At 44.7% G+C, this 27,296-nt stretch overlaps 1 protein-coding gene across 11 annotated transcripts in view; it reads left to right on the top strand.

Annotated features, from left to right (window-relative positions):
* Positions 1 to 26,721, top strand: part of SLC6A6 (solute carrier family 6 member 6) — a 110,124-nt gene extending 83,403 nt beyond the window's left edge. For all 11 annotated transcript variants that reach the window (XM_057417691.1, XM_057417682.1, XM_057417690.1 and 8 more), the window contains 11 exons: positions 520 to 754; positions 6,316 to 6,448; positions 9,643 to 9,777; positions 11,682 to 11,785; positions 11,899 to 12,023; positions 16,636 to 16,748; positions 19,226 to 19,363; positions 20,354 to 20,456; positions 21,373 to 21,473; positions 22,144 to 22,314; positions 23,831 to 26,721. In XM_057417691.1, the coding sequence (XP_057273674.1) occupies positions 520 to 754; positions 6,316 to 6,448; positions 9,643 to 9,777; positions 11,682 to 11,785; positions 11,899 to 12,023; positions 16,636 to 16,748; positions 19,226 to 19,363; positions 20,354 to 20,456; positions 21,373 to 21,473; positions 22,144 to 22,314; positions 23,831 to 23,971 (1,499 nt within the window). In that variant the 3' untranslated portion in view covers positions 23,972 to 26,721. The remainder of the gene's footprint in view (positions 1 to 519; positions 755 to 6,315; positions 6,449 to 9,642; positions 9,778 to 11,681; positions 11,786 to 11,898; positions 12,024 to 16,635; positions 16,749 to 19,225; positions 19,364 to 20,353; positions 20,457 to 21,372; positions 21,474 to 22,143; positions 22,315 to 23,830) is intronic.
* The last annotated feature ends 575 nt before the right edge of the window (positions 26,722 to 27,296 follow it).

Here is a 27,296-nt window from a genome sequence, read left to right as displayed (position 1 = left end):
AGTGGTGCAGGGGCTGCCCAGCTGAGCTGCCTCCAAGGAAGCTGGCCTGGGAATCAGTGTGGTGAGAATGAGGTTGCCCACGTAGGTACCTAAGAAGTGAGATGATGTAGCTCCAAATAAGCAAAGTGTGATGCCTTGAATTTCTTCTACTAAGACTTGAAATAGTCTTAGTAGACTAATCCAGTCGTAGTGGGGTAGTGCTAAATTGGGTAGACACCCTGCAGACCTTCTCTCCAGTGTCAGCAAACCACAGCCAGAAACTCAGCCCTAGGTGCCAGTGCTCGTCAGAGATGGTGGCAGGTCTGTGCTTTTGTGTGATTGAGTTGAGTTGAGTTCAGTTTAGTTTAGGCGAGTTGTGTTGAGTTGAGCTGTGTTGAGTTTCCATCAGCAGTGTGGTAGAGCAGGATTCATCAAGTCGAAACAATGGGAATAGCACCAGCTCCACAAGATCACAAGGTGCCCTAGCAAGAAGTGGCTGTCACGTCTGCATGTATTTCTCTTCTCTCCTCCTCTCGCCAGGAATTGGTTATGCTTCCATAGTGATTGTGTCCCTTCTGAATGTGTACTACATCGTGATCCTGGCCTGGGGACTCTACTACCTGTTCCAGTCGTTCCAGAGCATCCTGCCATGGGCACACTGCCACCAGAAGTGGAACACACCAACCTGCGTGGAAGACACTCTCAGGAAGAACAAGACACTCTGGATATCACTGAATGCCACTAACTTCACCTCTCCTGTCACAGAGTTTTGGGAGTAAGTACCCTCTCTTCGTGGTGTCTTCTGAGTGCTTTGGTGGCATGCCAGAGGTCAGGCTTGAGATTGTATAGAAGCCCAGTGGGGAATGTTAGATAGGAAAAGAAAGTTGCTCTGGGTGTCAGTTTGACTGGTTCTCGCCCATCTTGAGATAGACTGGTAAGTCTGGGGGTTCTGGAGGAAGACATTAGATGTGTAACTGCATTCATCCTAGAGTGTAGAGGGAGCCCAAAAAGCCCGGTGCAACTCCTTGTTTGGAAGAAAATTTGTTTCCTTCTTAGTTGGGATTCTCTGAATGCAGCAGGAGAGCAGAAACAAGTCACTTCAGATGCCCTTAGAGCAGGGATTTACAGCAGAAACAGTGACAAATCACCCCTTTTGTGGTTGCCTCTCCCTTTTCCCCAGCTGTCAGCATTTGCAGTACACTTTGTGAATGTATAACACATCTCTTGTCAGTCTGACAATGGTGCAAGGCACTGACCTCGGCCATAAAAGTGACAGAGGTGGTGAGCGTTGTCCTGCCCTGTAGGTTTCTCAGGTCATCTTGGTTGCATCATTTCCCTCTGCAGTCTCTGAGGGAGCTGTTTTGCCAGATGCCTGGATTTCATCAGGCCTAAGCTTCTTATTCCCATTTCTCTCTAATTTTTCAAGTTTTAAATTATCTTGCATAACCTGATTTCTGAACGGGCATGACCTCAAATCTCTGCGTGTTAATATAAGAGACAAAATATAGCATCAGAGGAAGCTGATGACCTGTAGGGAAACTTAAATCCAAAGGATCTACAAATAGCTTAGGAAGAATTTTAGGGGGTTTTGGCTTGCTCAGATGGTCAGCTCAGAGTAGATTTAGTTGCTGCCCCAGCTTGGCTTTTTCAGCATGTTTAAAGTCCAGTTTGGGCCCTGTTCAACTTGCACCTACTTCTCTATTTATAAAGAGAGGCGTCAGCCACTAGCCCCAGCAGGAATGATGTTCATGCTGAAGGTATTTGGCACGCATTAGGCTTAGAAAAAAAAAAAGAATCTTATGAACTGTGGTAAAATTTGTTACACAAGAGCCAAAACACAAAGGGCAGATTGGATCTTGGGTGAGCAAAGGGCACTGGTGACCGGTGTGAGAGATGGGACGCAGGCTGTAAGAGCAGTTGTTTTTACCATGCCGTGAGCACTGTGTTTCCACGTCGAGCGACAGACGCTTTCCCAGGTCACTTCCTCCCTTGTAAATATGGAGGGAGCTGGAAGAAGCTTGTTAAATGGTTCCTTTGGATATTTTAGGGCAACTTAGAGACACGTTGCAGTAGAAGGAGAAGGAACTCTCACTCCTTTGTACTCTCCCGAAATAATTCTGGGACTGAGGGCCTTGAATCCAAATGAGTGGCTGGCATGGGAGCATGTTCAGAGGTCTCCTCAAGGCCTCCCTAAGAAGCAGAGTCCCACAGAGCTGCCCCTGAAATAGAGTTTCTGTCCCAGGACTTCAGAAGCACCATGTTCAATGTCAGTCCTGTGCAGTGATTTTGCTCACAGGTCCTCTTGCACCTGACAGCAGCCATGATCTTAGCAGCCTCCTGATATGGCCATGGGGTTGTTTTGCTGCCCCGGGAGCTTCTGCTCCTGTAATGCTCAGGTTTATGGGCCAGGTTGTCTCCTTGGGGCCCTAAGTGGCATGTCCACTTCAGGAGACTGAAGTAAATATGGTTGGGAGGTGGAAAAGAGGTTGCAAAAGAATGAGTGGGGCCTCCAGGACCTTGGAGGACACCAGAGCTTTCCATGGGTAATTACACAGTGAGGGGCTTTATGGCAGAGCAGCCATCATGGGTTGGGAGGACAATGTCCCCATAGGGACATGTTAGGGCTAGAGGACAAATCCTTTGTCCAGCACTAACCCTTCCCTTCATCCTGCCTCGATGTTCTGCAGCAGAGCCGGAGCAAAGGTTGCTCAGCCATGAGCGGTTGTGGAGGCTCTCCTGGCACTTTGAAGCCACTTTAACTTGTGTCCTCAAATAACAGCTTTAAACATCATGAACTGAACTCTTCCCTGGAGTCATGCTAGGGAGGGGTTTGGCTCCGTTATCCTACTCGTACAGATATACTGTCCATAGCTCTGTTTCATCATGAGCAAAACTGCCCTTAACAGAGCAAGTTGCCTTCGGGACTCGTGGCACTTACAGGAGTATTAAAAATAGCTGTTCTCTCTGCATAAACAACTACTGATGTCTTAAAATAAGGATAGAGCTCAAGCAGCACTGTTGTATTTGAAGTAGCATAGCTTTTACACAATGCAAGTGTTTGGTATCACCAGGTTTTCCCCAGACATATACTGTTTGTTATAGTTCTGAAATTAAAACTAATTTCAGGTACTTTGCTATCAAAGTACAACACCAGCTGCCAGCCAGCTACCTACATTGAGAGGCCAGGTCAATAGAGAGTCTTTACCTGAAGATACCCATCTGCTTCATGGCACAATTAATTGTGATTTAATTCAGAGGTTTGGGAGTATTTGGTTTCTGAAAGCCAATGCCATTTTTTATTGTGGGGCATTTATGCAGTGTCCTCATCAGGATTGCTTTGTAAAGCTAACGCTGCCCAGATATAATTGGCTGCATTGATGCATTAACCTCTTCGTGTTGGATAACACGTGTCCCCAGCCTGGCTGGACGTATGGTGCAGCCTGACATTTCGGTTCATTTGAATTAATGTTCTGTGCAAATCACATGCTTGCTTGAGCAGCAATAAAAGGGTGTTAAGCAAATCTGGCTTTGTATCAGGAGACCTACCTCTTGGTATCACATGCTGCAGGTCTTATTTCTGAAGATTTGATTTTAAAGTCCAAAACCCGAAGGGTTTATACCCATATTAATACATAAGGGATAAGTGTTATGGGGGAATTATGGTTGAACAAAACCTCTGATTGTCTGGTGCTGGACAAGTGTTTATAAATATTTAGTAATCAGCAGACTGCATTTGTCCAAATCCCAAGAAAGACCATCACATGCTGATGGCATGTAATCAGAGAGAGCAACCCGGAAAGTAAACAACATCTAGGGCGGCTGGCTCTGCTTTTGGGGGCAAACTTGAGGGTTTTACAAATCATATCATGTTGTCCTTGTGGTGGAATTGCTTCACTGTTAGTTATTCTTGCCCTTCCAACATGAAAGAGCGCTTTGGCTTTCCTGGTACTAAAGGTCCTGTCAGCATTCGCTTGATTAATGAGCTGGAATATCCTTCACGGATTGCATAACTCTCCTCATTTTATTTTTGTTTATCTAGAGCCAGTTACAGCTCTTATTACATCTCCATGTTGCACATCTCTGGAGCGTGCTAGTGTATGAACAAGGTTGAAGAACTCATGTTTACAACAAACTCGGCCCCAGCCTGTTGTCCCGTTGATCATATATGAGTGATGGGTAATGACAGCATCAAGACTATAAATGAGAATTAGTAACAGCTTCATGCATAGGTGGTGTGAAGGCAGCTGAGTGGGCTCGGCTCAATCTGAGCACAGTGGGTTGTGTAACGAAGCTGCAGAGCTCTCAGCACAGCCCAGCTCGTGCTCCTTCCTCAGCTGCGGGTTTCAGGGTATCAGAGATCCAGGTCGAGAGCTTCTGCTGCAGAAATACATTGGGTCAGGTTGCATGAAACAGTTTGAACACTGAGGCTGCCCTGGTGATTCTGAGCTGATTCCTTGAGGTTGTGGGTGTTTATGATATGAGATGGGAACCATCGAGAGGCATGGAGCACCTCTGCTGTGAGGAGAGGCTGAGAGAGCTGGGCTGGTTCAGCCTGGAGAAGAGAAGGCTCTGGTGAGACCTTCTTGTGGCCTTTCAGTTCTTAAAAGTGGCCTGTACGAAAGATGGGAGAGACTTTTAGCAGGGCCTGTTGTCATAGGACGAGGGGTGGTGGTTTTAAACTAAAAGAGAGATTCAGGCTGGACATGAGGAAGGAATTTTTTACAATGAGGTGGTAAAACAGTGGCACAGGCTGCCCAGAGAGGTGGTGGATGCCCCATCCCTGGGCACGTTCAAGGCCAGGCTGGATGTGGTTCTGGGCAACCTGATCTGGTGAAGGCGACCCTACTCATTGAAGGGGGGGTAAACTAGCTGAGCTTTGAAGGTCCCTTCCAACCCAACCCATTCTACAATAACCCAGGACAGAGAAAGCCAGCCCATCACTTTATGTGCTTGCTGCCTCATCGTAGTAGAGTAACATACCTGGCTCTAGAAACACACTGGGGTGCCCTCCAAAAAACCTTGAAGAGATTGTGGGCCACACTCTAGGTGAGATGACCACTTGCTTTTAGCTCCCTAATGAAAAACAAAGGCTTAGCTGAATGAATTAGTAGAGCTTCCTATTCCAAAACACATTCGCAGTTCATTATTCCTGGCTTCCTGAGAGCCAGCTCTATAGGCTGCCTTTTAATATGAACTGCCCCTTGGAAAACTGCCATTTAGTTTTTAAAAAAGCCACAGAAGGTTGGAGCTGAACTTTGTCAGCTTCTAAATGTATTTTCTTCTTTTGTATATGCTCAGCAGGTTTTTCCCTGCTTGCTTTAGGCTCAGGTGAACCAGGACTGCAGCTTTATGCCAAATATTCATTACTAAGGGGTTTCTTGTGGCTGTCAAATAGCTGTGCTATTAGGGCAGACTTAACCCTGGCTGGTGGCATTAGTCCTTTTCTATAACAAAATACACACATGCTCAGAGGGAATAAAGCATTCGGAGTGAGAACACATTCACGCAAGTAACCCAAGTGAATTTGGAAATGGGAGATGCAAAAACAGACGGGTGAGGGCTTGAGTCCCATTAAACTGGTCCATCCAGGGCTGGTTATTTTCCAAAACTAATTGCAGATATTCCAATGGTGACTTCATTTGCTGTGATCTCCACAGTAATAGCAAAAAAAAACCCTCAAAAAAGTTTAATTAATTCAGGGGGAAAACAAACCACAGTCATTTGTCTTGCATGGGATTCACATGCCACGTGTGAGCCTGACCCTGGTAGAGCAGCCCAGGATGCTGTGATCTCTGCTTTCCATGACTTAGGGGAAGAAAAGGAGCTGATTTTTTATAGCTGTCTGAAAACAAAGTTTAATGAACAATTTGTTAGGTAGCAACTTAAAATGAAAATGAAATTCTTTAAGAATAGTGAGGCCCTGGAGCAGGTTGCCCAAGGATGCTGTGGCTGCCCCATCCCTGGCAGTGTTCAAGGCCAGGTTGGACACAGGGGCTTGGAGCAGCCTACTCTAGTAGAAGGTGTCCCTGCCCGTGGCAGGGGTTGGAGCTGGAGGAGCTTTAAGGTCCCTTCTGAACCAAACCAGGCTGGGATTCTGTGATTTTATGAAATACTGTGCAATATATTGCACAAAAGAGTAGCACAGACCTAGGGAAGATGTAGGGCTGCAAAGCTCAGCTTTGCTCACGTAAGCCTTACTAACTGGTGACTTAGCAGGCAGCATTCAAAGGGCAGGGATCTCCCCCGCACCATCCTGCACTCTCAGCCATCACAACTAGATTCTGCATCAGCTGAGCTCCTCCATCTCTCTTGTTTTGTTTCCTTTCAATTATTCAGGCGCAATGTACTGAGCTTGTCCTCGGGAATTGAAGATATTGGTATTATCAAGTGGGATCTAGCCCTGTGTCTTCTCCTCGTCTGGGTGATATGTTTCTTCTGCATTTGGAAAGGAGTCAAATCCACTGGGAAAGTAAGTGCTCTCTTACCTTTTTGTAGTCATTGCAGTTAGATGTTAAGAATACCAAGTAATGCTGTTCTTAAAAATGTTCTCTGCTTCCTGGAAAACAAGATGTATTTTTGCACTGAATGAAAGGGATTCAGCTTCAGCTGACTTTCAAAAGTCCTTGCCAGTGCCCGACATGCCTGTGAGTCAAGTAGCCATTACTGGAGTGGCATCAAGAAGCAGGTACAAGCAGGGTTTGAGTACCACTTTGCCTCTCTTAGGCTGGTGATGTGTGGTGCACTGCACTCCCTGCCCGCGCTCCCACATGGCCAAGTTCATCCTCAGTGCAGCAGGGTGGATGTCAACACAGCTGTGGCGGGGATGTTTGAAGTCAGTGGAAAGTGGTGGATGCATAGCATTTTTGGAATGCCACTCACTCACAGAAGAGCTCTGTGTAGACACGGAAGACTAAACTTAGGTACTCATTTAGAAGCATTCTTCTTAACGGAGATCCTGCATAGTTTGTGGTTTTGGTCTCATCGTGTGCTCTTCAGAATGATGTTTTTCTCTGAAGGATGACAAATCATCCCTGAACCTCATCCTGCTCCAGTGCAGGAAGCAAATTACAGCAAATACTGGCCATCAACATGAAGCATGATATTACTGCCCCTTATACAGTAGTGATTTTAAACCCGTTTTAATGAGAAAAAGCATTAGAAGCCATTGCATATGCATGGCTCTTAGCTTTCAAACCTCTTGGTTGAGGCAGCATTTCAGATGAGTCTAACAGAGGTAGAGGGGTCTCAAGATACTAAATTCCCACGCGTTTCTTGTCAGCTGGGTGGAAGGGAGTGACCTCATTAGTGTCCTACCTGACAAAAGGGTCACAATGTAAACCCAGCTTTTATCAGCCCCCAGAGAAACCAGGAGGGTGAGCAATTGCCAAAGCCTCAACTGTGGAAAAAGCATAATTTAGCAGGTTTTACCTCGTTATACACTGCAGAATCAACCAGGAGACAAAACTCTGTAGGAAAGCAGGCCTCATTAGTCCCACTGTTGACTAAACTACTTGCTTTACTGTCGCTCCTGTCTTGCTTTCGGTGATTTTTATCACGGAGCCTCATTAAAATCATGCTGGTGCCTTACACTGGATTCCCACCAGCTTTGCCCCAAAGAACAGCTTCCACACCTAGAAATTGATAAAAGTATTTGCTTCTCTGCTCTCTCTGATTGATGGGACCCGATGAGGTGATGGTGGAAGTTTTATAGTAAAGGTGTACATAATAAATCTCATTTATGCAGTACCTTTGGCAAGCCTGGTGTCTGCTCGGTAATGGTAGCACTGAGAGATGTTTCCAAGCTCCCTATGGTACAGGGTTTCAAGGCATTGTGAAGGTTGAAAACAGGCCTGTTAAAATCTGTTATCTAAAACTTGGTGTCTTCTGGAAATCCAGCAAAATGGCCTCATGTCTAAGACAGGACAAGTAGGAACTCACCGCAGGGTCTGAGCTCGTGCAAGTGTGGAGCCAAAGCCCAACAAAGCCATTGGGAAGTCTCCGGCTGACTCCATTAACTTTGGGGTCAAACAAAAGTAAACTGCAAACTCTAATGGAAGACTTGAATTATTTGGGCAGTCTCGTTTACTTTAGTGGATGGTTGTTTATAGCTCTTCCCTGCTTCCCAGCGTATTAACGGCTCTTTGGAGAGCAGGGAGAAAAAGAAGATGACATAGTTTTAAATCCTGTAGTATCGTATTGGGCAAATAAACATGAAATCAGGAGTAATAAGTTGTGCTGTGCTTTGGATAATGTGCTTAAAAATTCCTCCAGTGTTCCAAGAGAATCCCAAAGGCTGCTTTCTGAGCATGGTTTACTCAGTTCTTGTAAGTATGTCAAGGCATATATGGTTTTTGTGAGAAAACTTGGATTTGAAAACAATGGGAAGCACAGAAATTCCCCTTTTGTCCTGATTTTGCTGAAACTGGGCAAATGTGTAATCTGTGTCATCTGTCAGTGGCAAATATACAGAAAATTGAAGGAATGAATGTATGAAAAGATTTCCTTTCTTTTCATGAAGCCAGTCCAGCTCTGTGAGTTATTCTGGCAATGCAGGCTTTGCGTTGTCTTCGTTATTCCCAGAGGACACACTTAAGAAGAAAAATGGAGCATCCCGGGAGCTCTGCTGTAGTTAAACAAATTCTGGGAAAGGAAAATACATTTTAACTCATGGCAGCCAACTGTAATTACCTGGGGGAATCATCTGACTCCATGAAAAATGCCCTTTCTTAGACAGCAGTGATTGCTGAGTGTAACACAGCAGTTAGGTAAGAAATGAGGGGAAGCACTGATGAGCAGAGAAAACAGAGGCTGGAAGGTGTGGGGCTCTAAAGATAGAACTATCCAAATGCAGGTTCAATTAAGCCTCCTCCTGGAGATTAAAGCAAAGGGGTCTTTCATCAAATGAATGAGAAGATAAGAAAAAGAGAAGAAGGAGGCTGTTATTCAAAAGAGTGGGAATAGAGGTTAAAGATAATGAAGACATATTCTCAAACTGGATGAATAGAGCCTTAGTTTCCAATAATGATGTTGCTGAATAGGCAGCAAAGGCAAGAATGAAGTTATGGGACTGGAAATTACCAATGTTGAGGCTAGTGCCAACCTGGAGGGCTTCATGTGTTCGAGGGGATGGGAAGGGAGACACAGGAGCACAGGCCAAGTTATCTTCGTCTCTGAATGAAGTGCCCTGTGAGGCTGCCTGTAGGAGCAGTAGGGAGGAGGCTGCACAGCCAGGTCAGAGGTAGCAGCAGAGCTTGCAAAACACTCCCAGTTTCTAAGTTCAAATAAAGAATGAGGTAATGGTCCATGCACCCTCAGTGAGGAAACCTCTGCAGCTTCCCTGGCAGAGGTGTGCTTGTCATGTGAGGAGGACAAAGAGGGCAAAGGCAGAATTTCTGATTAGAAGTCACGAGCTGGATGAAATCCTGCGTGTTCTGTGTGTGAGTGATGTGACCACTGCCTGGGGGCTCTGGAGGGTTTAATGAACCTGCATTGCCTCCAGGCCTAAAGCAATAAGGAGGTAAAGACCATTAAACTAGAAGCAGACACAGACTCGGGTCAGGTCCTTTTTAGCTATGAATTCCCATCCCTAAATCACTTTTGGTTCTGGAGGGGTAGTGTTAACTACACCATACTAAACATCCCTTTTACGGTTTTTATTTCTAGGTAGTGTACATCACTGCCACGTTCCCGTTCATCATGCTCCTTGTTCTACTCATCCGTGGTGTGACCTTGCCTGGAGCTGCAGAAGGCATCAAGTTTTATCTTTACCCTGATATCTCACGGTTAGCTGACCCACAGGTACAGAACTAGGACTGGGGAGTGGGACAGTTTCCTGTGCAAAGGGGGATGGTGGAGGGTGATGGTGGTGATGTGATGGCAATAGATCTTTTTGCCATGGTCTTTAGAGGTCCAAATGTAGCGTGAACATTAATGCTGGGTTATATTTTCCAGAGATCTGCTTGAGAAGGTCACTGTTACATGTGTTAATGCATCTTTCCATGTGTACGTATGTGTGTGTATGCGTGTGTATTCTTTTTTGTGTCGAAGGACTCTGAGGCTGTAGACTCTGTCCCGTTATACAATCTCAGCTTTCTTGTTGGTAAGGTAAGGGAGATGCATTTTTTAAATGAGGATAGTCTTTAGTTTCAAAGGAGACACACGTGAGCTTCACAGATGGAACAGCAAGCGAAACTGTGAGTACCAGTGGCCCTTATCTCCCACTGCTCAATAGGAGGAGTTTGGGAAAGAAGTGAATGAAATAATAACAGAATGAAAACCAGTCCAGAGGGGGAGAAAAACGCTTTTTGAGGTACAAGAACTGCCCTTCGCTTAGTCCTGCCTAGTGGGAGCTGGGCTTCCTCTTTCTGTATAGGCTGTGATTAGATCAATTCCTGTCTGTGCTCACAGGGTGCAAATATGACACTTGAGCAGACCAGCATCATTTCAACCAGTAGTCATCATGTGAGGAATGCAAAACCAAATATGCAGTACCCCCCTAAAACAAAGAAAACAAGGAATCCTTAAAGATAACTGTTGGTTGCAGTGAGAGGGAATAAAGTCTGCCTTTGCTGTTTCTTTCTAATGAGTGTTTGGTTAAAATAAAACTCCAGTGACAACTAAGTAACTGAGCTAGGAAAAGTGTAATTGAAAGAAACGTTGTGGAAGTGTGGTTCATTCTCTAGTCTTGCCCTCTTTACACCAAACACCCTCTTCACAGGAGGCATTATATTTGATGAATGAAGCTTCTTTTACGGGACTGTTATTTTTATGATCTACTATTAGACCTAAGCCCAGAGCACCAGTCAATATTGCATAAGGGATTCATGGGAGCTGTTCAGGCCTCCTCCTGTGGTCTAGCAAAAGCATCATCTCCAGTCAGCAAGGTGCTGGAAAGGGATGGTGGGAGGGAGGAGGTGATACTCTACAGCTTAATTCTCACTTCCTTGGACTCCTGGTGGTTCCTCCTGGTATTTGCAGACTTGCATTAGCAGGAAGAAGAGAACAGATGGGATTCGCTGCATGTATTCTGGTAGCTTGCTATGTATTTACTGAGAAGTTGATAGTGTCCTGTTATTTCACTCTGTAGATGTTTTCTTAATGTAATCAGGAGAAAGAGTCATGAGGCCAAGATGAGATACGTATCTTATAAAACACATTGTATTTTGCTTGTTTTCCCCCCACCCCTAAGGCTTTTTATCTTGCATTTGAACAGGTACAAAAACAACCAGAAAGCTAGAAAAATAAACCAACCCAATACACAAACCCATTTCTCAAGCTTTTCACATCCTCAGCTTAGTGACTGTGTCAGCTGGTTCTAACTGAAATGACTTACCATGGAAATGAGCAATGTTAGAAGTACTTTTGCATTTCCTATTGCACTGAAACACGTTCATTGTTGCGCCAACAGGAAGGATCAGCTGAATGACTTAAGAAACCCGAAATACTGAGCATCTCTGGGGAGGGGATAGAGGAACTGTTGTAGAGGTGATGTTCTTGTGGGCTCTGATGCTAACGATTTTCTTTTCCCTGTAAAAGCCAAACTTGTAAATGTGATGTTCTCTTTCCCTCTCTTCCTGATCCTTTAGCTATCACCCTCAATGGAAGCAATCATAGTGTTGATCTTTGCATAGTTTGAACTGTTTGTGTTGAGTGCTGCAATGCAACAATGCCGGTAATAACAGTCTTTCCATCTTTCCCTTTAGGTCTGGATAGATGCAGGGACACAAATCTTCTTCTCATATGCAATCTGCTTAGGAGCAATGACTTCCCTGGGGAGCTACAACAAATACAAATACAACTGCTATAGGCAAGTTTCCATCCAAGGGGGTTTAGTGTTTTAGCTAAATGATGTAAATAAAGTAGGGACAATGGGTTAATTTTTTTTTAATTAACTTGCTCCATGACATATGTGTGACTTAGGGACTGTTTGCTGCTGGGATGCCTGAACAGTGGTACCAGTTTTGTGTCTGGCTTCGCAATTTTTTCCGTCCTGGGCTTCATGGCACAAGAGCAAGGGGTGAACATTGCTGATGTGGCAGAGTCAGGTACGATGGTGTTGGTGGCAGTGGTGGTGGGCACTGCCGCCTAGCGTGTGAGCAAAGTCCTGCAGACTCAATCAGCTAACATCTAAGCAATAAAAAAACCACAACAGAAAAAGATTTCCCATAATCTCCAGAAGTAAAAGAAGCACATGGTTGATTTGGGCTTGGCTCTAGAGCAGTGAGGGTTAGCCGGGGTTGAATGCTTTACTCTGTCTTGATTTCCAGGGCAGAGACACATTCCCTAGAGTGTGCTCATCCATCTGAGTTGAGGTTAGAGTTAAGATAAGGACACCATTCTCTAGAGTGCAGAATGTCATTGATTCGACAATTTATTCCATCCTTCTTCTCAGACTACCTTTCTTTTCATTCAAATGCAAGTAGCAGGTATTTATGTGTTTTTTCACAGCTTAGTTTCGCTTGCTCACAGCACTGTGCTGCAGTGGGAATACTACCTTGGCCTTTTGAAGGGACATACATATATATATATACCCAGGTTTTACCGGAAAGCAGGAGAACTCCATCTCCTGGGTTCTGTAGACCCATTTAATCCACAGGAACTCTAGTTGTTACAATCCTGCCTTTGTCCTCTGTAGCTTCAGGGTGGGGTTGACAGAGAAGCCCATTTTGAAACTGGATGTACCCATAGGTTCCTCCCTTATCCAGAAGTGTTCATCCCATTAAAGTTCAGCTACATGCAGGCAGCTGAAGAAGGCTAAATCCTCTCAGACAAAACAGACAACACTTTTCCCTCTGTGCATGTCTTGTCCATGAGGGCAGGTGTAATCATGTGTTTTCATGTAGAACAGACAGATTAGATGGGAATTACCATTCAAAACTAATGAGTCAGGGCTCGAGAGCCAGGAGGCTTAAAGCTAATCAGGTTTAACAATATCACCTGAGTCCCCTTTTGGCATTTCTTTCTGACTGTTTTTAGAGCAATTTTCATTCACCTGCACAGTATTCAAAAGCTTTCCTCTGCAAACATGTCATTTAAAGGAAGAACTCAATCTGTCTTCTAATCTTATGGCTCTGGGAGTTAAGGCTTTAAGGAAAACATCTCACTTTACAAGGGCTAATGATAAACTGATGACACTGGTGGCACCGCAGGAGTCTTGGGGTGGCTGCAATTGGCATCCCTCTCACAAGTGCAATTAGTTAATGGCCTTGGCCATAATGCTTGTTTTGATCAGAGGTTGATTGCTGTGTTTGAAAGCAGGAAGCAAGGGCATAATCCTATTGAATGAATCATAAATAGCCCCCCTTTGTTTTTTTAATAGGTAGGTGGATCAGTTCCAGGAGCTGCATTTTTAGGTATCCCTACATTAGGTTTTTATCTGCTCAATATTTATTCTCATTTTTATTATTAAATCTCTGCTAAACAGGCAGCTGTATTCCTGTTGCTTGCCATTTTTAGAATTAAACAGTTCTGTAGTACCACTGGATTGTTAAGCAGTGCTTAAATACAAATTAACAGACTTAGTGTTCACATAGCACTTTTTAAACAGCTCAAAAAGCATTTTCTTAAAGCAGGGATTTTACAGTTTGTTATAGGGGCGAGGGCACTGATTAGCTTTCAAACTTGACTTTTGATATCTTGTATGTTTTGTTGTTGATTCCTTCAGGTTTTCTGCCTCATTTAAGTTCAGCCCTAGTCACTAATGGCCAGAGACTGCAACCGTCTCCCTGTTCGGTGGGTTGCCCATCGTCACAGGCTGGTCTTTGGCTGAGTCCCTAAGCATGTTTTTTACATGACAGTAAACATTACCAAAACTATCCAAATCTAAACCACTTCCCATGGGTTTCCTCACTGCCTTTCTCAGCAGAGGTCAAGCACAGAGCCCTTGGAGACCTCTTGGTCCCCCTGGGATGAGCATCCCAGGACCCGCTCAGGGCCGTGGTGAAAGCTCTCACTCCCACTACTTACTTCTCAGCACAGAAACATTCAGCAGGTGCTTGAGCCTCTTCTTTTGGCCTTGCCTTGTTTGGTTCCTTCCCATGCAAGGTCAGAATCACTGCCCCGGATCAGGAACAAGGTGAGCAGAGACACCGCCACTTGACCGTAGCACTTGCAGAGAGGGCATTGTCTAGGGAGCCAAGACCTCCTGCTCCCTCATCTGTGCCCAGCGAGTTAAATCCCTCCTGCCCTATGTGTGACACTGTTTGTTTCCTTGTTTACCCTCTTGCAAGCCAGGGCAACTTCCACAAATTTGCTGACAGCAGAATCCCATGGCCACAGTTTTACCTGGGCCAAATTCAGCCTCAGTGCCGTGTGCCCTGGACACAGTTGTCTTGCTTAAAGCCCTAGCAGCCGCTGGGCTTCCCTGGCTTTGATAGGTTTCATTTTGTTAAATTCGACCCCTCTGACTTCCCAATGAAAGCAGATTTTTTTAATAATTTTGTAATGATTTTTTAATAATTTTTCAAATTATTAATAGTTTTAAGTGGGTTTTTTTTCCAGAAATACTTTTAAAGGCAGAGGGGAAAGCAGGGGAGGCTCAGTAAAGCCATAGCGAGTCCTGTCTAATCTGTGCTGCGTCTCTTTGGCTGGAAGAAATCCTTTCCCACTCACACAATTTGTAGCAGTATTAAAACAGCACAAGATTTGCCTTTTTCCCTTTGTAAATTTTAAATCCCATTTGCAAACAAGCTCAGATGAAGCAGCTCTGACTGTTGGGTTTCCTAACGCCTGCCTGGTCCTGCCTCCAGCAGGAGCGGCTGGGCTGGGATATGGCAAATCCCAATGAGCTCTTAAGAGCAGCCACAAGGGCTTCACTTCTGCAAAACACAGCAGAGCTTCAAATTAAATGTGATTTTTGAGATTATTTATGTTCAGTCAAGGGGATGCCAGGAACATTTTCTTCCATGTGGACTTCTTATATTTCAGCACTTAGTTTCCAAGGAAAATCAAAGCCAGCACAGGGCTTAGGCCACTTGGTGTTAGATGGTGTCACAGTGCAAGGACAGTTTCAGTAGCCAGAGTATGCAGAATTGCAGCAAGGTTTGAGGAGGGCAGTTTTACATTGGTTTCATCACTCGCACAGATCAGCTGCACATGCCATCTGGTAGCAGTTCTCCATTGAATTAGGGGAAAAAAAAGGCAAAGCCCTCCCCAAATTTGAAACATTCACCAATTTTTTGGTATCTTCTGTCATATAAAATCTTAGTTGTGTTTCATTTGAAATAAAATTAGTTGCTCAATTGTTGGCTAATTTGTATTTATTTCTGTTCAAATCTTTTCAGTGACTTAAAGTTTTCTTTAGCTTGGAAAAAAAAGTCATCCTTTTTTTACCACTTGCTTCTTTTTCCATCTTTCTTGTTGGAAAGGAAAAGTGGGAGGTAGCAAGAGCAGCGTTAGAGATTTTTGTATACAGAGCAGAGATAAGATTTCCATCCCCACGCTACAGCAGTTCTGAAAGAATTCCTTTTCCCATTGAAAATTACTTGAATCCACTTAAAAACCTGGGAAAATGCCAGTTTTCAATGCTCCTTAACAGGCAGATGAGCCGGCATTCCTGGGTTTAATCTGAATTTAAATCTGCCCTTAGTTTTTTGTTGGCTTCACCAAATTTCCATGGCCATTCTGAGCACTTGCAGTAAATGCGGGATTGGCAGTGTTCCTGTCTCCCACTTGGAAAGGGCTCTTGCTCTCTTGACAAAAGCTCTCCTCACTGATAGGCGACTTCAGGTGGGAGCACTTTTGGAGGTCAGCACATGAGAGCACTGCACGTACACTGGGGCTGTGGGTATGAGTCAGGTGCTGTCTGGTCCACGGCGCAGATGAGACCCAAGCTAGTGATGAGCTCTCACACACAAGGCTTTGGTTTCCAGAGCACTTCGTCCCAGCCCCACTGGTCCTCCCTGACTGTTGCAATCCATCCTGCAGTTGGGGCTGATGTTGGTCATGCTCAGTGTCACCATGGCTGGCCAGACAGGGGCAGGGCAGATGATGGGGAAGTGATTTTACACAGAGTCATTTTACACACCAGCAATTCCTAACAGCAGGAAGCATTTTTTTCAGGGACCACAGCCAGTGTAACTAGGAGTAGCCTGGTCACTACAGTGCAGCAGTGGGGGTTTGCAGAAGTGAAGGAGCAGACTCCTGGAGCGCAAACCCATCTCTAGAACAGCTATGCTGGGTTTGGAGGTTGCATACAGAGGGAGGCAGTGGTTGCATTAGTGAAGATCCCAGAGTCCCCTTCCTTGCATGCAAAAGAGTTTCATCATCATCATCTTCATCGTGACCATGTGGGCTAGCAGTGGGATTCTGCCATTCCCCTGGGTCACCCCTTCTCCCCCTGGCCCCCAGTGCTGTCCTGTGTCTGGGGCAGATGTAGGACCACCTCCATTATTGGCATGTTTGAGGTAGATGTTAAAAGTGGTGATCGGTTAGCACTGGCCTTGGGGATTTGCCTGTGGTTTCTGCTGTAGTCATGCGTGCTTCGATTTCAGATAAAAGAGCCAAACTGTTTCACTTCTGGTATTTCCAGCCGCGTTTGGATTTATCTGAACGGAACCAGGCATTCCTGCATTTGAGTGTAGCTACCTTTGCCCAAGAGCTGGTACTTACTATTTCTCTTCCCTTCCCTTCCCCCTTTCCTATTTTCTCTTTCTCTAGGTCCAGGCCTGGCCTTCATTGCCTACCCAAAAGCTGTGTCCATGATGCCGCTGCCCACCTTTTGGGCAATCCTTTTTTTTATTATGCTTCTGTTGCTTGGACTGGATAGCCAGGTTAGTACCATGGGTAAGAGATGCTGGCTTATTGTATCATCGGCACTGCTGACTGAGAAGAGCTGGGTTTACAGGCATGAGTTAAGAAGGGAATACTCTGATGCTGCTTAAGGGGAACTCATCTGGGTTGTCTTTAGTGCAGATGAATCATAGGATCCCAGACTGGTTTGGATTGAAGGGACCTTAAAGCTCATCCAGTCCCAACCCCTGCCACGTGCCACGGGCAGGGACACTTTCCACTAGAGCAGCTTGCTCCAAGCCCCTGTGTCCAACCTGGCCTTGAACACTGCCAGGGATGGGGCAGCCACAGCTTCTCTGGGCACCCTGTGCCAGTGCCTCAGCACCCTCACAGGGAAGAGCTTCTGCCTAAGAAATCTCCTAATCTAAATCTCCCCTCAGCTATATATAAAGTGAATCCATGAACAGTCAGAGCACAAAGCCACAGCCTTTTTTGGTGGTGTTGGCTCAGAGGTGCTGAGCAATGTGGGATCCTGCTGACTTCCACATCAACAGCAGGCATTCCATACCTCCCAACAGGCCAGAAAGCATCTCAGGTTCCAGCTGTACTAATTATATAGCGCACGTTGCTCTTAATTAGTGAGTGTGAAGAAAGCAAAAAGTTCAGTTCAAGAAGTGAGATTATTCTTCCCAGTAGTTGCTTATAGGAACATTGGACTAAATCCTGCCAAAGAACCTGTAAATCATTTCTAGATGGTCCACTTACAAGGAAACATGGGTGAGCAGGGATTATGCAGTAACTACAGATTCAAAACTGCCCAAGTTTTCAGGGCAACAGGCAGCTTCCTGCACTCACATGGAGAGTCACTAAGATAAAAGGATGAAATGTTCATTTAGCCTAAATGCTGTCTTGGATGAGGTGAGATCTGTAAATGAACTTTTACCCAGTTGCTGTGTACTTCATCTCTTCCATTTTTTGTATTCCATTTGCCCTAAATTGCTCCTTAGGGCTTAATACTGGAACTCCAGCAAGCAACTTTCAATCACTCCACAGTAACTGTACAAGTGCCCGATGCCGTGGTTCACCCACCCTGTGCTCATGTAAATGGAAAGCTGGCTGCTAATTTTAAAGAGCTCCTCACTGCGTGGAATGATTAAAACTAATTGGAGCGCTTAATTTCCCTCCTCCACCCTGCTGGGGTTTTTGGAGTGCAGTCAAGCAGGTTTCTGAAATGCCGGAGCAGCTGAAGATTAAATCAGCTCAAAGGAAAGGGTTGCACTGAAAAAGAAAACCAGGTCTATAGCAGTCAAAGGAAGGAGACAGGAAGCAACAGAATGTGGTGGGGTTTTTTGCAGGACAGTCTGTCAAAGAGTGCTACAGGGCACTGTAAGAGCAGTCTAGATACTTGGTAGGAAAACAGCTTTCCTTGAAGTCATGCTATTTGATAGACTCCCCATGATAACCCCTTAGTTATAAGATGTATCCACTGAAAGGGAAGGTCATTCCTACAGAGGTATCCTCAGTTCTCCATGGTATCCTCATGTCTTTGGTGAACTTGGTACTTTTTGAAAGCACAGATCAGCTGCAGGATCCTTTCTTTGGATTTGTGTGGGGAGTTCAGGCGTCCCTTTTCTCCATGGGCGAAATGCATCTGGTTTTCAATTAACTTGAAACTCTCATTCAAATCCAGTTTGGGTTATTTGGTTAACTCAGGTTACACATCCGATGTGTAGCTTTCCAATGGCAAGTAAGTGCAAACACACTTTATATCGAAGCTAGGTAAAGCGAGATTTTTTTAGCTCATGTATTCAGAGGCTTCATTTTTGGTTCACATGTGCAAATAGGTCACTAGATTGATGTGTGAGGAGTGTATGAACAGCTCCATTATTGCTGCAGAAGTCCCCCAGAGCCTCAGTCAGAGGTACTCTGCTCACAGGTTCAGGAAAGACAAGTTCAGTCAAGAAGTGCTGCTATTTCACATCAAAGTTTGCTTTCCCTTAGCTGCATTTTCACTCACAAACCCAAGAGTAGAATTACATCCAATTGTGGAATTAACCTAAGTAGTACCTGTGAGGTTTTCTGGCACAGCAAAAGAAGCTGGGAGTTACTCTGCTAGCTTGGGCTTTTTGGAGTGTTTTCTCTCTGCCTGTTCTCTAGCATACATCTCGTGTTTATCTGGAACAGCTACAACATAAAAGCCACATAAATGCCTTCCTGTCATCAAATTAACTTCCTTTCTCCTTGTGGCTTGCATGTACAGAGCCCCTTTGGTAGTTCAGAAGGCTGCTAGGAAATGAAGAACAGTTCTGAAAGCTTGTTCCAACCTGAAAACTACCCCCACGCTTCAACCTCTGGGTTACAAAGGAATGGCTTCTGCTTTCTTTATTCAGAGCAGCTTTTTGCCCACCATGTGCAGTTAGGGTGTTGCTGTGGAGTCCTTGTTCAGGTATAAGCCCAGATAAACGCATGGTGGGTGATTTTGAAGTCACGTTTCTTTGTTGCTGTTTTCCCCCTTTAGTTTGTTGAAGTTGAAGGACAGATCACGTCATTAGTTGATCTGCACCCATCCTTCCTAAGGAAGGGTTACCGACGGGAAATCTTCATCGCTATAGTATGTTTCCTTAGCTATCTTCTGGGACTAACTATGGTGACTGAGGTAAGCAGCACTCCCTTCCTCTATAACCAGTTTTCTGACCAATTTTAGCTATAAATGAGACTGCACAGAATTAGCCCCTCAGAGGTGCTCTTTAGATGTACAGAGCACCTTTCATCCCTAGATCTGAAAGCCTTTTGAAAGGGAGCTATAGATACTCCCCTTTTCAGATAGAAGAGAGACATGAAATCTCATTCAATTCAATCTGATCTCAGGTCCTAATCAACACAAGTATGAATGTTAACATCTGGCTCTAAAGGATGAAACGCATTGAGAACCTTCCGCAGAGCAGAGTAAGAATCCATCCAGTGCATGCAGGGAAAGAGATTTTTATCTTAGGTACACAGCTTTGAATCAGTTAAATACCACTGGATTTATTCTAGTATAAACAAGATGGGAGCATGTTCCAATGGCTGCACTCTTGTGATGTTTATCTCCAAAATAAAACCCAAGCTAGCTTGGAAAAGCAACTGGAGAAGCACAGCTGTGGGATTTAAACCAGGACCTGTCGAGGTGCCTAACAGACAGGGTTTTTCCAAGTAAAAGTGTGTATATATATATGAATGATTCCCGTGAAGGAAGTCCTTCACTCAGTGAATAAATGCAGACCCTCCTGATGAATTGACTTCCAGTTTTAGTATTTTGGAGGCGTTAATGGTAGGAGGCGACCTATTAATTCCTGACATCATCTGCTTCTATAAATGCCCATCCAGAAATACTTTTAAGAAGGAAAGATTTAAGTGTCTCAGTAGATTAGTACTAAGTGGCTTAGTTCTGTTTAGTCGTCATCTTGTTTGGAATACTTCCTGTAGTAAACATGCCTATTCCCTGGGGAAGGTAATCCCAAATATTTACCTTACCTACTTGCTTGATATTTCTTCTTGTTAGACAGCAATCATTCAGACAGGTTGGTTGATGTTCCTGGGAGCTGGGCCTGGATTATTCATTTTTATTCCCTGTTGGATCCTAATTCACTGCGTCTCTCTTTTACAGGGTGGCATGTATGTTTTTCAACTCTTTGACTACTATGCAGCTAGTGGTGTATGCCTTTTGTGGGTTGCATTCTTTGAATGTATTGCTGTAGCCTGGGTTTATGGTAAGTGAGGATCCTTTCATCTGATACCTTTGGGTGAGTCAGGGACAGCTTTGCTAGCCAAACATTTAATCATCAGCCACCCCTGAATCTTCTTCCCAGCAACAGACACATGCCATTTATATAAACTTATGCTGACCTCTTGGAGGCAAATTTGCATCTGGGATGAAGCCAGCCTCCAGTGTTTTTCCACACAAAAATGGTGTATTTTTCCATTGCTAATTAATAAAGGCGCAATTAAGCATTTGCATGTGTTGAGAGATGAGAGTTGAAAGTGTGGCCAGCTGTGAAAATCTCTGTCTCTCAGAGAATTTCCTTTAGAGCTGCAAGGGGAAAGCCAACCACATAGAAAACACAGACAGAAAGGTGACAGAAACGTGTGTTCTGTCCCATTATTTTTAGGTGATGCTGAGAACCAGGGTACAGTAGCTTGTGTGTGACGGTAGCTGGGAAATGATCAGATGATATTTGCTGCTTAGGGCTGGTCATTTCCCTTATTCTTCATGTACTCATCTCCTTAGACCAGGAGAACAAACAAAGCCTTCCTTTTCAATCAGTCAGATCTCTGCAGAAGCAAGGTGTACTGTTTGCTGTCATCTCCTTCTCATGGTGATTCCTTTGGCAAGTTCAATGAGAGGCTGAGGAGAGGAATTCGGGGTGTGATGGGGGCAGGAGGGATTATCATTGCACTCCTGCATCAAATAATAGGGAGTGTAGGATGAGATAGCCCCCCAACCTTCTCAAGGAGAAAACCATCTTGAACTTCCCAGTCGTGGGAAGCATTTGAACAACAGATCTGACATCTGCATTCCCTTTAAACACACCTTGAGAGGAGTGTAGGAAAGCAGCTGTAATTCTGCAATCTTTACACGGATTTTCTGTGCTCAACTCTGATAAATGCGCTCACTACCCATTACAGGCGCTGATAATATTTATGATGCCATTGAGGACATGATTGGATACAGACCTGGTCCCTGGATGAAATGGAGCTGGATTGTGATCACACCAGTTCTTTGTGTGGTGAGTACTGACCGGTGCTCTTTCACACCTTCCTCGTGCCAGCTCTGAGCCACCTCCTACTGCTTCTCTTTCAAGTGAAGGCTGTTGCATTCAGAGACCAATTTGCAAAGAGAGGTGATGCTGGGTTCTCAGATGTTAGCTGTTAACGTGACAGCTCTCTCCTGTGCCTGCTCAAATTGCACTTGCCTACATTGAAGTGGGTTTTTCTTAGGATTGGCAAAGTATTACGTTCCTGACACAGAGAATTCACTCTCCAAAGAGCAGTCCCTACTTTAAGTGATAGGTCCTCAAGGCCGTTTTAACAAAAGGACTTGAGGAGTCTGAGGCAGACACTCAGCTTGAAGTATTTCATTGACTGGGAAGAACATCCTGGTAAGCTCCTTGCAATGTACAGCAAATATTTGAGCCCTGAAAATGAACAGGCAGTACTGCAGCTGTTCAGCACCATCGCTTCACACTCTGTTGTCAAGCAGCAGATGGTGTAAGCAGATGCAGATGCTCTTTCAATAATTCAAATGTAAGAGTAATTCCCCCACTGGTTTAAAACACATATGGTACCCGTCAGCTCTGCCTTTCACTGCCCCTCTTCTTTAGGGCCAGTGGTAGCACCAGAATCCTACTGCTTTCAGCATTTTTTGAGCCTCACTTCATTTTCCTTTCTCATCCACAGGGGTGCTTTATCTTTTCTTTGGCCAAGTACAAACCACTGACCTACAACAAGGTCTACACGTACCCAGACTGGGCAATTGGCCTGGGCTGGGTTCTTGCCCTTTCCTCCATGATCTGCATCCCTATGGTGATGGTCATCCGCATCATACAGTCAGACGGGTCGCTCATTGAGGTAAGAGGAGCCGGTTGTCTGTCCTGAGGAGAAAGGGAGCTTTAACTTGCTGTGTTGTATAGAAAATGAGCACAATGCTTGGAAAACTGCCACCTTGTCCAGGTAGGGCAAAGTTGGCTCTCTGCAGTGAGTGCAAATAAGACTGTTAAAGATCTCCTGTCCTTTGGGCACAGTAGAGACAGAACAAACATGAAGCCTTCTGTCCTCAGACAAACCCCCAGCGATGTTACTTGCGTCCTTCTGCCGTTTCCAGCTGGCAGATCATTGCCTCCACGTGCAGACAAGTGTTGGAGCACTGGGGTGTTTTCGAGTGCCAGCTCTCTTGTCTGCAGCCCTCAGGGACAAGGAAGCACCATCCTGAAAAACACTGAGAAAACAAGAGGCAGACCTGGGTCAAACCTGGCTGTGTAAGAGCTCATTGAATCCCAGGGAAATTCAGATCCCTCTGGTGACTGTGTGACTCTCAGGCATGGCCTTTGCTCTGGGGGGTCTGAATCAAAGTCAAACCCTCCTGCCAATGGGCTTCACTTTTGAGCCTTTTTAATTACTTATTTTGATTCCTGATGAATCAAATCAAACCACTGGATCCAGATTGCTCTGAGCTTTGGAAAACTTCATGTGGGATCCAGGCGTGACAGTGCAGATTCTCTGGGGTTTGGCTTTGCAGGCTATCATTTACCTGTGGCAGCAGAGCTCGGTATGGGTTCCCCCGGCTTGGTTTTCTGCCAGTGGAAAGTTTTTGTACGCTGCGCAAGCAGGAAGCGGAACAATTCTCTTTTAAGGTTTCAGATTAGTTTTGTTTTTGCCTAATGAGATGGTCTTAAATGCAGCCCAGGGTATTCTTGGAGGAGAAAGTGGGACACTTTGGGTTAGGGAAAAAGAACAGAATTGAAAACCCCCAACATTTCCCAGAGCACAAACACTTGCGTTTGTTTTCCTCCAAGTGTTAATAGTCTTTTTCAGCTCTGGCCAGAGCCTGAGTGTTTATTTTCCTGCCTACATTGTCACCATCTATTGAGAGACAAGTCTAAAAGTAGCCAAAACACTCCTCAAAGACTGTGTTAGGAAAAGAAAGTAAACACTGGTCAGATGCCATTTAGTTCTTCCTTTTTGAAGTGAGATGAAGGAGGGAAGTTGCCACTTGGCAACGAATGGCTGGGCTAAAAGGCAGAGCTGTTTCTAAATGAGGATGGAGAAAGCACCAGTGCATCTGAGCAGCAGCTGCAGCCCAGTGTGCAGGATGCTGAATAACGCTATGAATACCCTTTCTTGTCTCACTTGCCTGCCTCAAGTCAAGCTCTGCAGCTGACAAGTTGAATGCAGTGCTCCTTAGTGTGGGTCCCATGGTCCTTGTGGAGCCATGCAGTATATGGTCTGGACTAGATGAGCTCAAGCAGTCCCTTCCAACCCTAATGAACCATCCCCAGCCTTGGATTGCCACGTACTCCATCCTGCCCATGGAGACACAGGGGCCCCCTTCGGTCTTCTCACCTTGGCTTTTCTCCCTTTCTTGCAGAGGATAAAAGCGGTGGCAGCCCCCAAGGAGGTGAATCGGTGGTCCAAAGAAACAGAGAGTGCCACCCCATTCTGCCCCAATGGAACTTCGAATGGCGGATTGATCAAGCCAACTCATATCATTGTGGAAACCATGATGTGAGCTCTCTCTGTGAGAGGAGAAACCTGCTTTAACTGCCGTTTACTAACCATAGATTCTTATAGGACCAGGTTTACAGAGCTTTATATTTGCACTAGGATTTATTTTTATTTCTCACAGAGAAAGTTATTTTTTGTGTGTGGTTTTGTTTTTTTTTTTTTAAGGTTTTGTAAGGTAATCACAGCAGATGCCTCTCTGTAGAGGGAGAGCTTTCATATCAGACTAGACATATTACAGGAATTTACTAGTATTGGGTTTTTTTAAACATATATATCTTTATCTCAAAATACTATACACCTTACCACTTGAATCGATTGTCTTGCCAGCAATACATTCAAGTCTCAGAAAGCAATTTTAGGTGCTGGTATGGTTGGGAGCAGGGTAACCTACAGAACACGCAAAAGGAGCTCTGTTGAGAGATGTACTTAAACAAAACTAATGCTGTTTGTTTGAAGAGGATTTGTAAAGGTGTAGTATTGCCACCCTCTGGTTCAATTGTGGTAAACGACAGGCTTCAGGGGACACTAGGGAATGTTGCATTTAGCACAGTCCTTGAGTAAAGATAGAGCCGGGCAACTGGAGCAGAGAGTTTGCAAGGGAGGCAGAGAAGTTGGGGGTGAAAAGCCTTAGGGCTGTCCCTTCCCAAGCACGGCGTTGGGACCCTGTCACATAGATGAGAAGGGGACTTTAGGAAGGCGTTTGCAGGATTTAGCATGGTTCATTCTTTGATTTTTATCTTTATTTTGTTTAGGTTTGGGGGTTTTGATTTACTTAAGTGAAATGCCTGCAGTTTGTGCGAGAGCGGGGAGGTTGCTCCTGATGCTGTATGCTCCGAGGTATTTGCTCCTGAGTCTCTACCAAAGCATGTTTTTAGTGTGGTGGCACTGGTGTAAACCTGAATTCTGCAAACCAGGAGGGTTTGAAGCAGCTGCCCTCTGGGTGCTTCAGATGTTCCCTTGTGGACTTTGATTTTGGGCAGGAAAAGGAAAGAATCCCTTCTGGACTCTGACTGTCCAAAGGTGAACACAAACCAAGTCAAACCCAATAGGAGGAACAGAACCACTCACCTACACCGGGTGTAACCAGTGACAGAGTTGTTAATAATAATAGTAATGAAGATAATAATATCACTCAGCAAACAGGTGCTTTTCATCCATGTATCTCAAAAATGCTTTGCCAAGTGTGGGAACCAGGATTTGCTTTATTTATATGGGGTGGGTTGTTACTGTTGGGGGAACAGACAAAAGGACTAAAAGTCCCTTGTCCTATGTTACTAAATAGCAGCAGTGGACCTAGGGCCCCCCGAATCCTTGCCCATCATTGGGTTAAACCATGATTTGTATGATATTTTTGAGGGGTGGGGGTGGTAGACGTATTTATGAGGTTTATGAATCTTACCTGCTGAAGAAACAGGGCTTTCAGGGTTTTAAGTTTAAGCAAAGGGAACATGTAACACTGAAATATTTTGTCTTTGGTCAGAAGGAATTTTGTACTGTTCCAGGTTAGACTGTGGAGTGAAGAGAAACCACTACAAGGAGTGTAGGAATGGGGGTTCTACTTTGTGTGGGCCAGGTGGATGTTTCCATGGGGAATTACTCCATGAAGAATGGCCAAAGTGTGGGCGAAAGCCTTTTTGGGGTTAGTTTTTTTGGGGGATGGGGGTTTTTTCTCTTTAAACTTGATCAGGTTGTGCTGGGAACAGGTTCTCTGGCAAAACTCAGCCTTTTCTTGTGGGCATTCTCATAGAGGGAGAAGGGTTTTTTTCTTCTTATGATACCACAGTTAGGCTTTCCAAAGCTATTTAGTGGAACTGCTTGAGAAAAGCAGAGTTTGTGGCTGCTTATTCTGCTGCCAGCTTAGTCTGTGGGGGCAGAGTTTGTCATTTAAACTGAACATATCCAGTTCTTCACATTCCTACACAGCAGTTCATTCATTTCTTCTTGTCCCGTGGGCTAACCGGCCGCAGCAGCACAAACACTCCTCGGTGAGCTTGTTGGTTTTCTTTTCTCAGAAAAGGGGTGATTTAAAACTTAAGAGATGGACCAAAATAATGTAAAAACAAAAGTGGCTGCATCCGTACCTTTCAAAACCTTGCTAGTTTGAACTTGTACACGTTTTTCCGTCAGATAGCCGAGTTGCAGCAGCAAACCCAGCCGTGGCAGAATTGCTTTTGGTTTCTTTTTCTGGTTGTTGTATGGTGAGAGTTATAAATGAAACATTTCCATAGCTGGAGATGGCGAACATCTCATGGCACCTGATGGGCCAGTGGCAAGAGCCATCCAAAAGTCACTGGAGGAATTCTGTGAGGTAGTGGGTGTCACTTTGTGCCCAAAATAAAGCACACACTGTGCATAGAGGTAATTTGGGGTGTTTTCTAATAGCCTTAAACCATCAAAGCCAAGGAAATGTAATCAAACATAACTTTCTTAGTGGGCTTCAGCTTGGACCCTCATTTTTGAGTTACAGTTAGTGTCTGCAGTAAACAGGCACGCTTGCCTGGGTGAAAAGGGAGTACTGTGTTAAGGGGTTTTAACTTAATGGTTTCTGTGAGTGCAGATGAAACACTGATGCTTGATTTTTATTCTTACTTTATTTTATATATATGTTGTCATACAGCTGCGTTTGAGATACAGTTTGCACATCACTTTCATGCTATAGACCTAAGATGAGCTTTTAGTTTGGAAAAGAAAATGGTTTGGCTACATCCAAGAAATCTCCAGAGAGTGGAGGTGGTGTTTGGCCATCTCCACATTGTGGAGATGCTTGATGCATTGTGTCTTTGCTTGAGGAACCAGAGGGCTAATACTACACCTTTCAAAGTACAACTACCAGAACCCAGCCCCCTTTGGGTAGAAACTGTGCCATTCAAATCCGTCGCTTCCATGTACCAAGTGAAAACGTCTCGCACGGATGCAACAACCTCATTAAAGCATTCTCTGTGTCACCATCTCCAGCCCTGCTGTGCTCCTTAGGATGCAGAGGAGGGCTGGGACTCACAAAGAGCTAAGAAATGATGGTTTCTGGAAAACAGCTCCCCTCTCCCCTCTTCCCTCCGACAGTAATATAGTTAATTCTAATTGTTTTCTCTGGGGGTTGAGTTCCGATGAGCACACTCACATTTTTACAGTTTTGGTGGTTTTCCTAACACTTTGATCAGATTTCTGAGCTTTTCTTGGTGATAAATCTGCATTGCAACATGATCCACTGCCAAATTTATTAAAAAACACTTTTTTTACAAAGTCTGTGTTTTCTACCTATTTCTGACTGCAAACAACACTGATTTCCCCCTCCCCCCATTTTATTTGTTTAATCACTTGAGACCTATTTT

The sequence above is a fragment of the Pezoporus wallicus genome, unplaced genomic scaffold (assembly GCF_028554395.1).
Source record: "Pezoporus wallicus isolate ANWC-B61680 ecotype Strahan unplaced genomic scaffold, APGP_CSIRO_Pwel_v1 contig_8542, whole genome shotgun sequence".
In the NCBI taxonomy this organism is placed as follows: domain Eukaryota; kingdom Metazoa; phylum Chordata; class Aves; order Psittaciformes; family Psittacidae; genus Pezoporus; species Pezoporus wallicus.
This window is presented reverse-complemented; position numbering and strand designations above follow the sequence as displayed.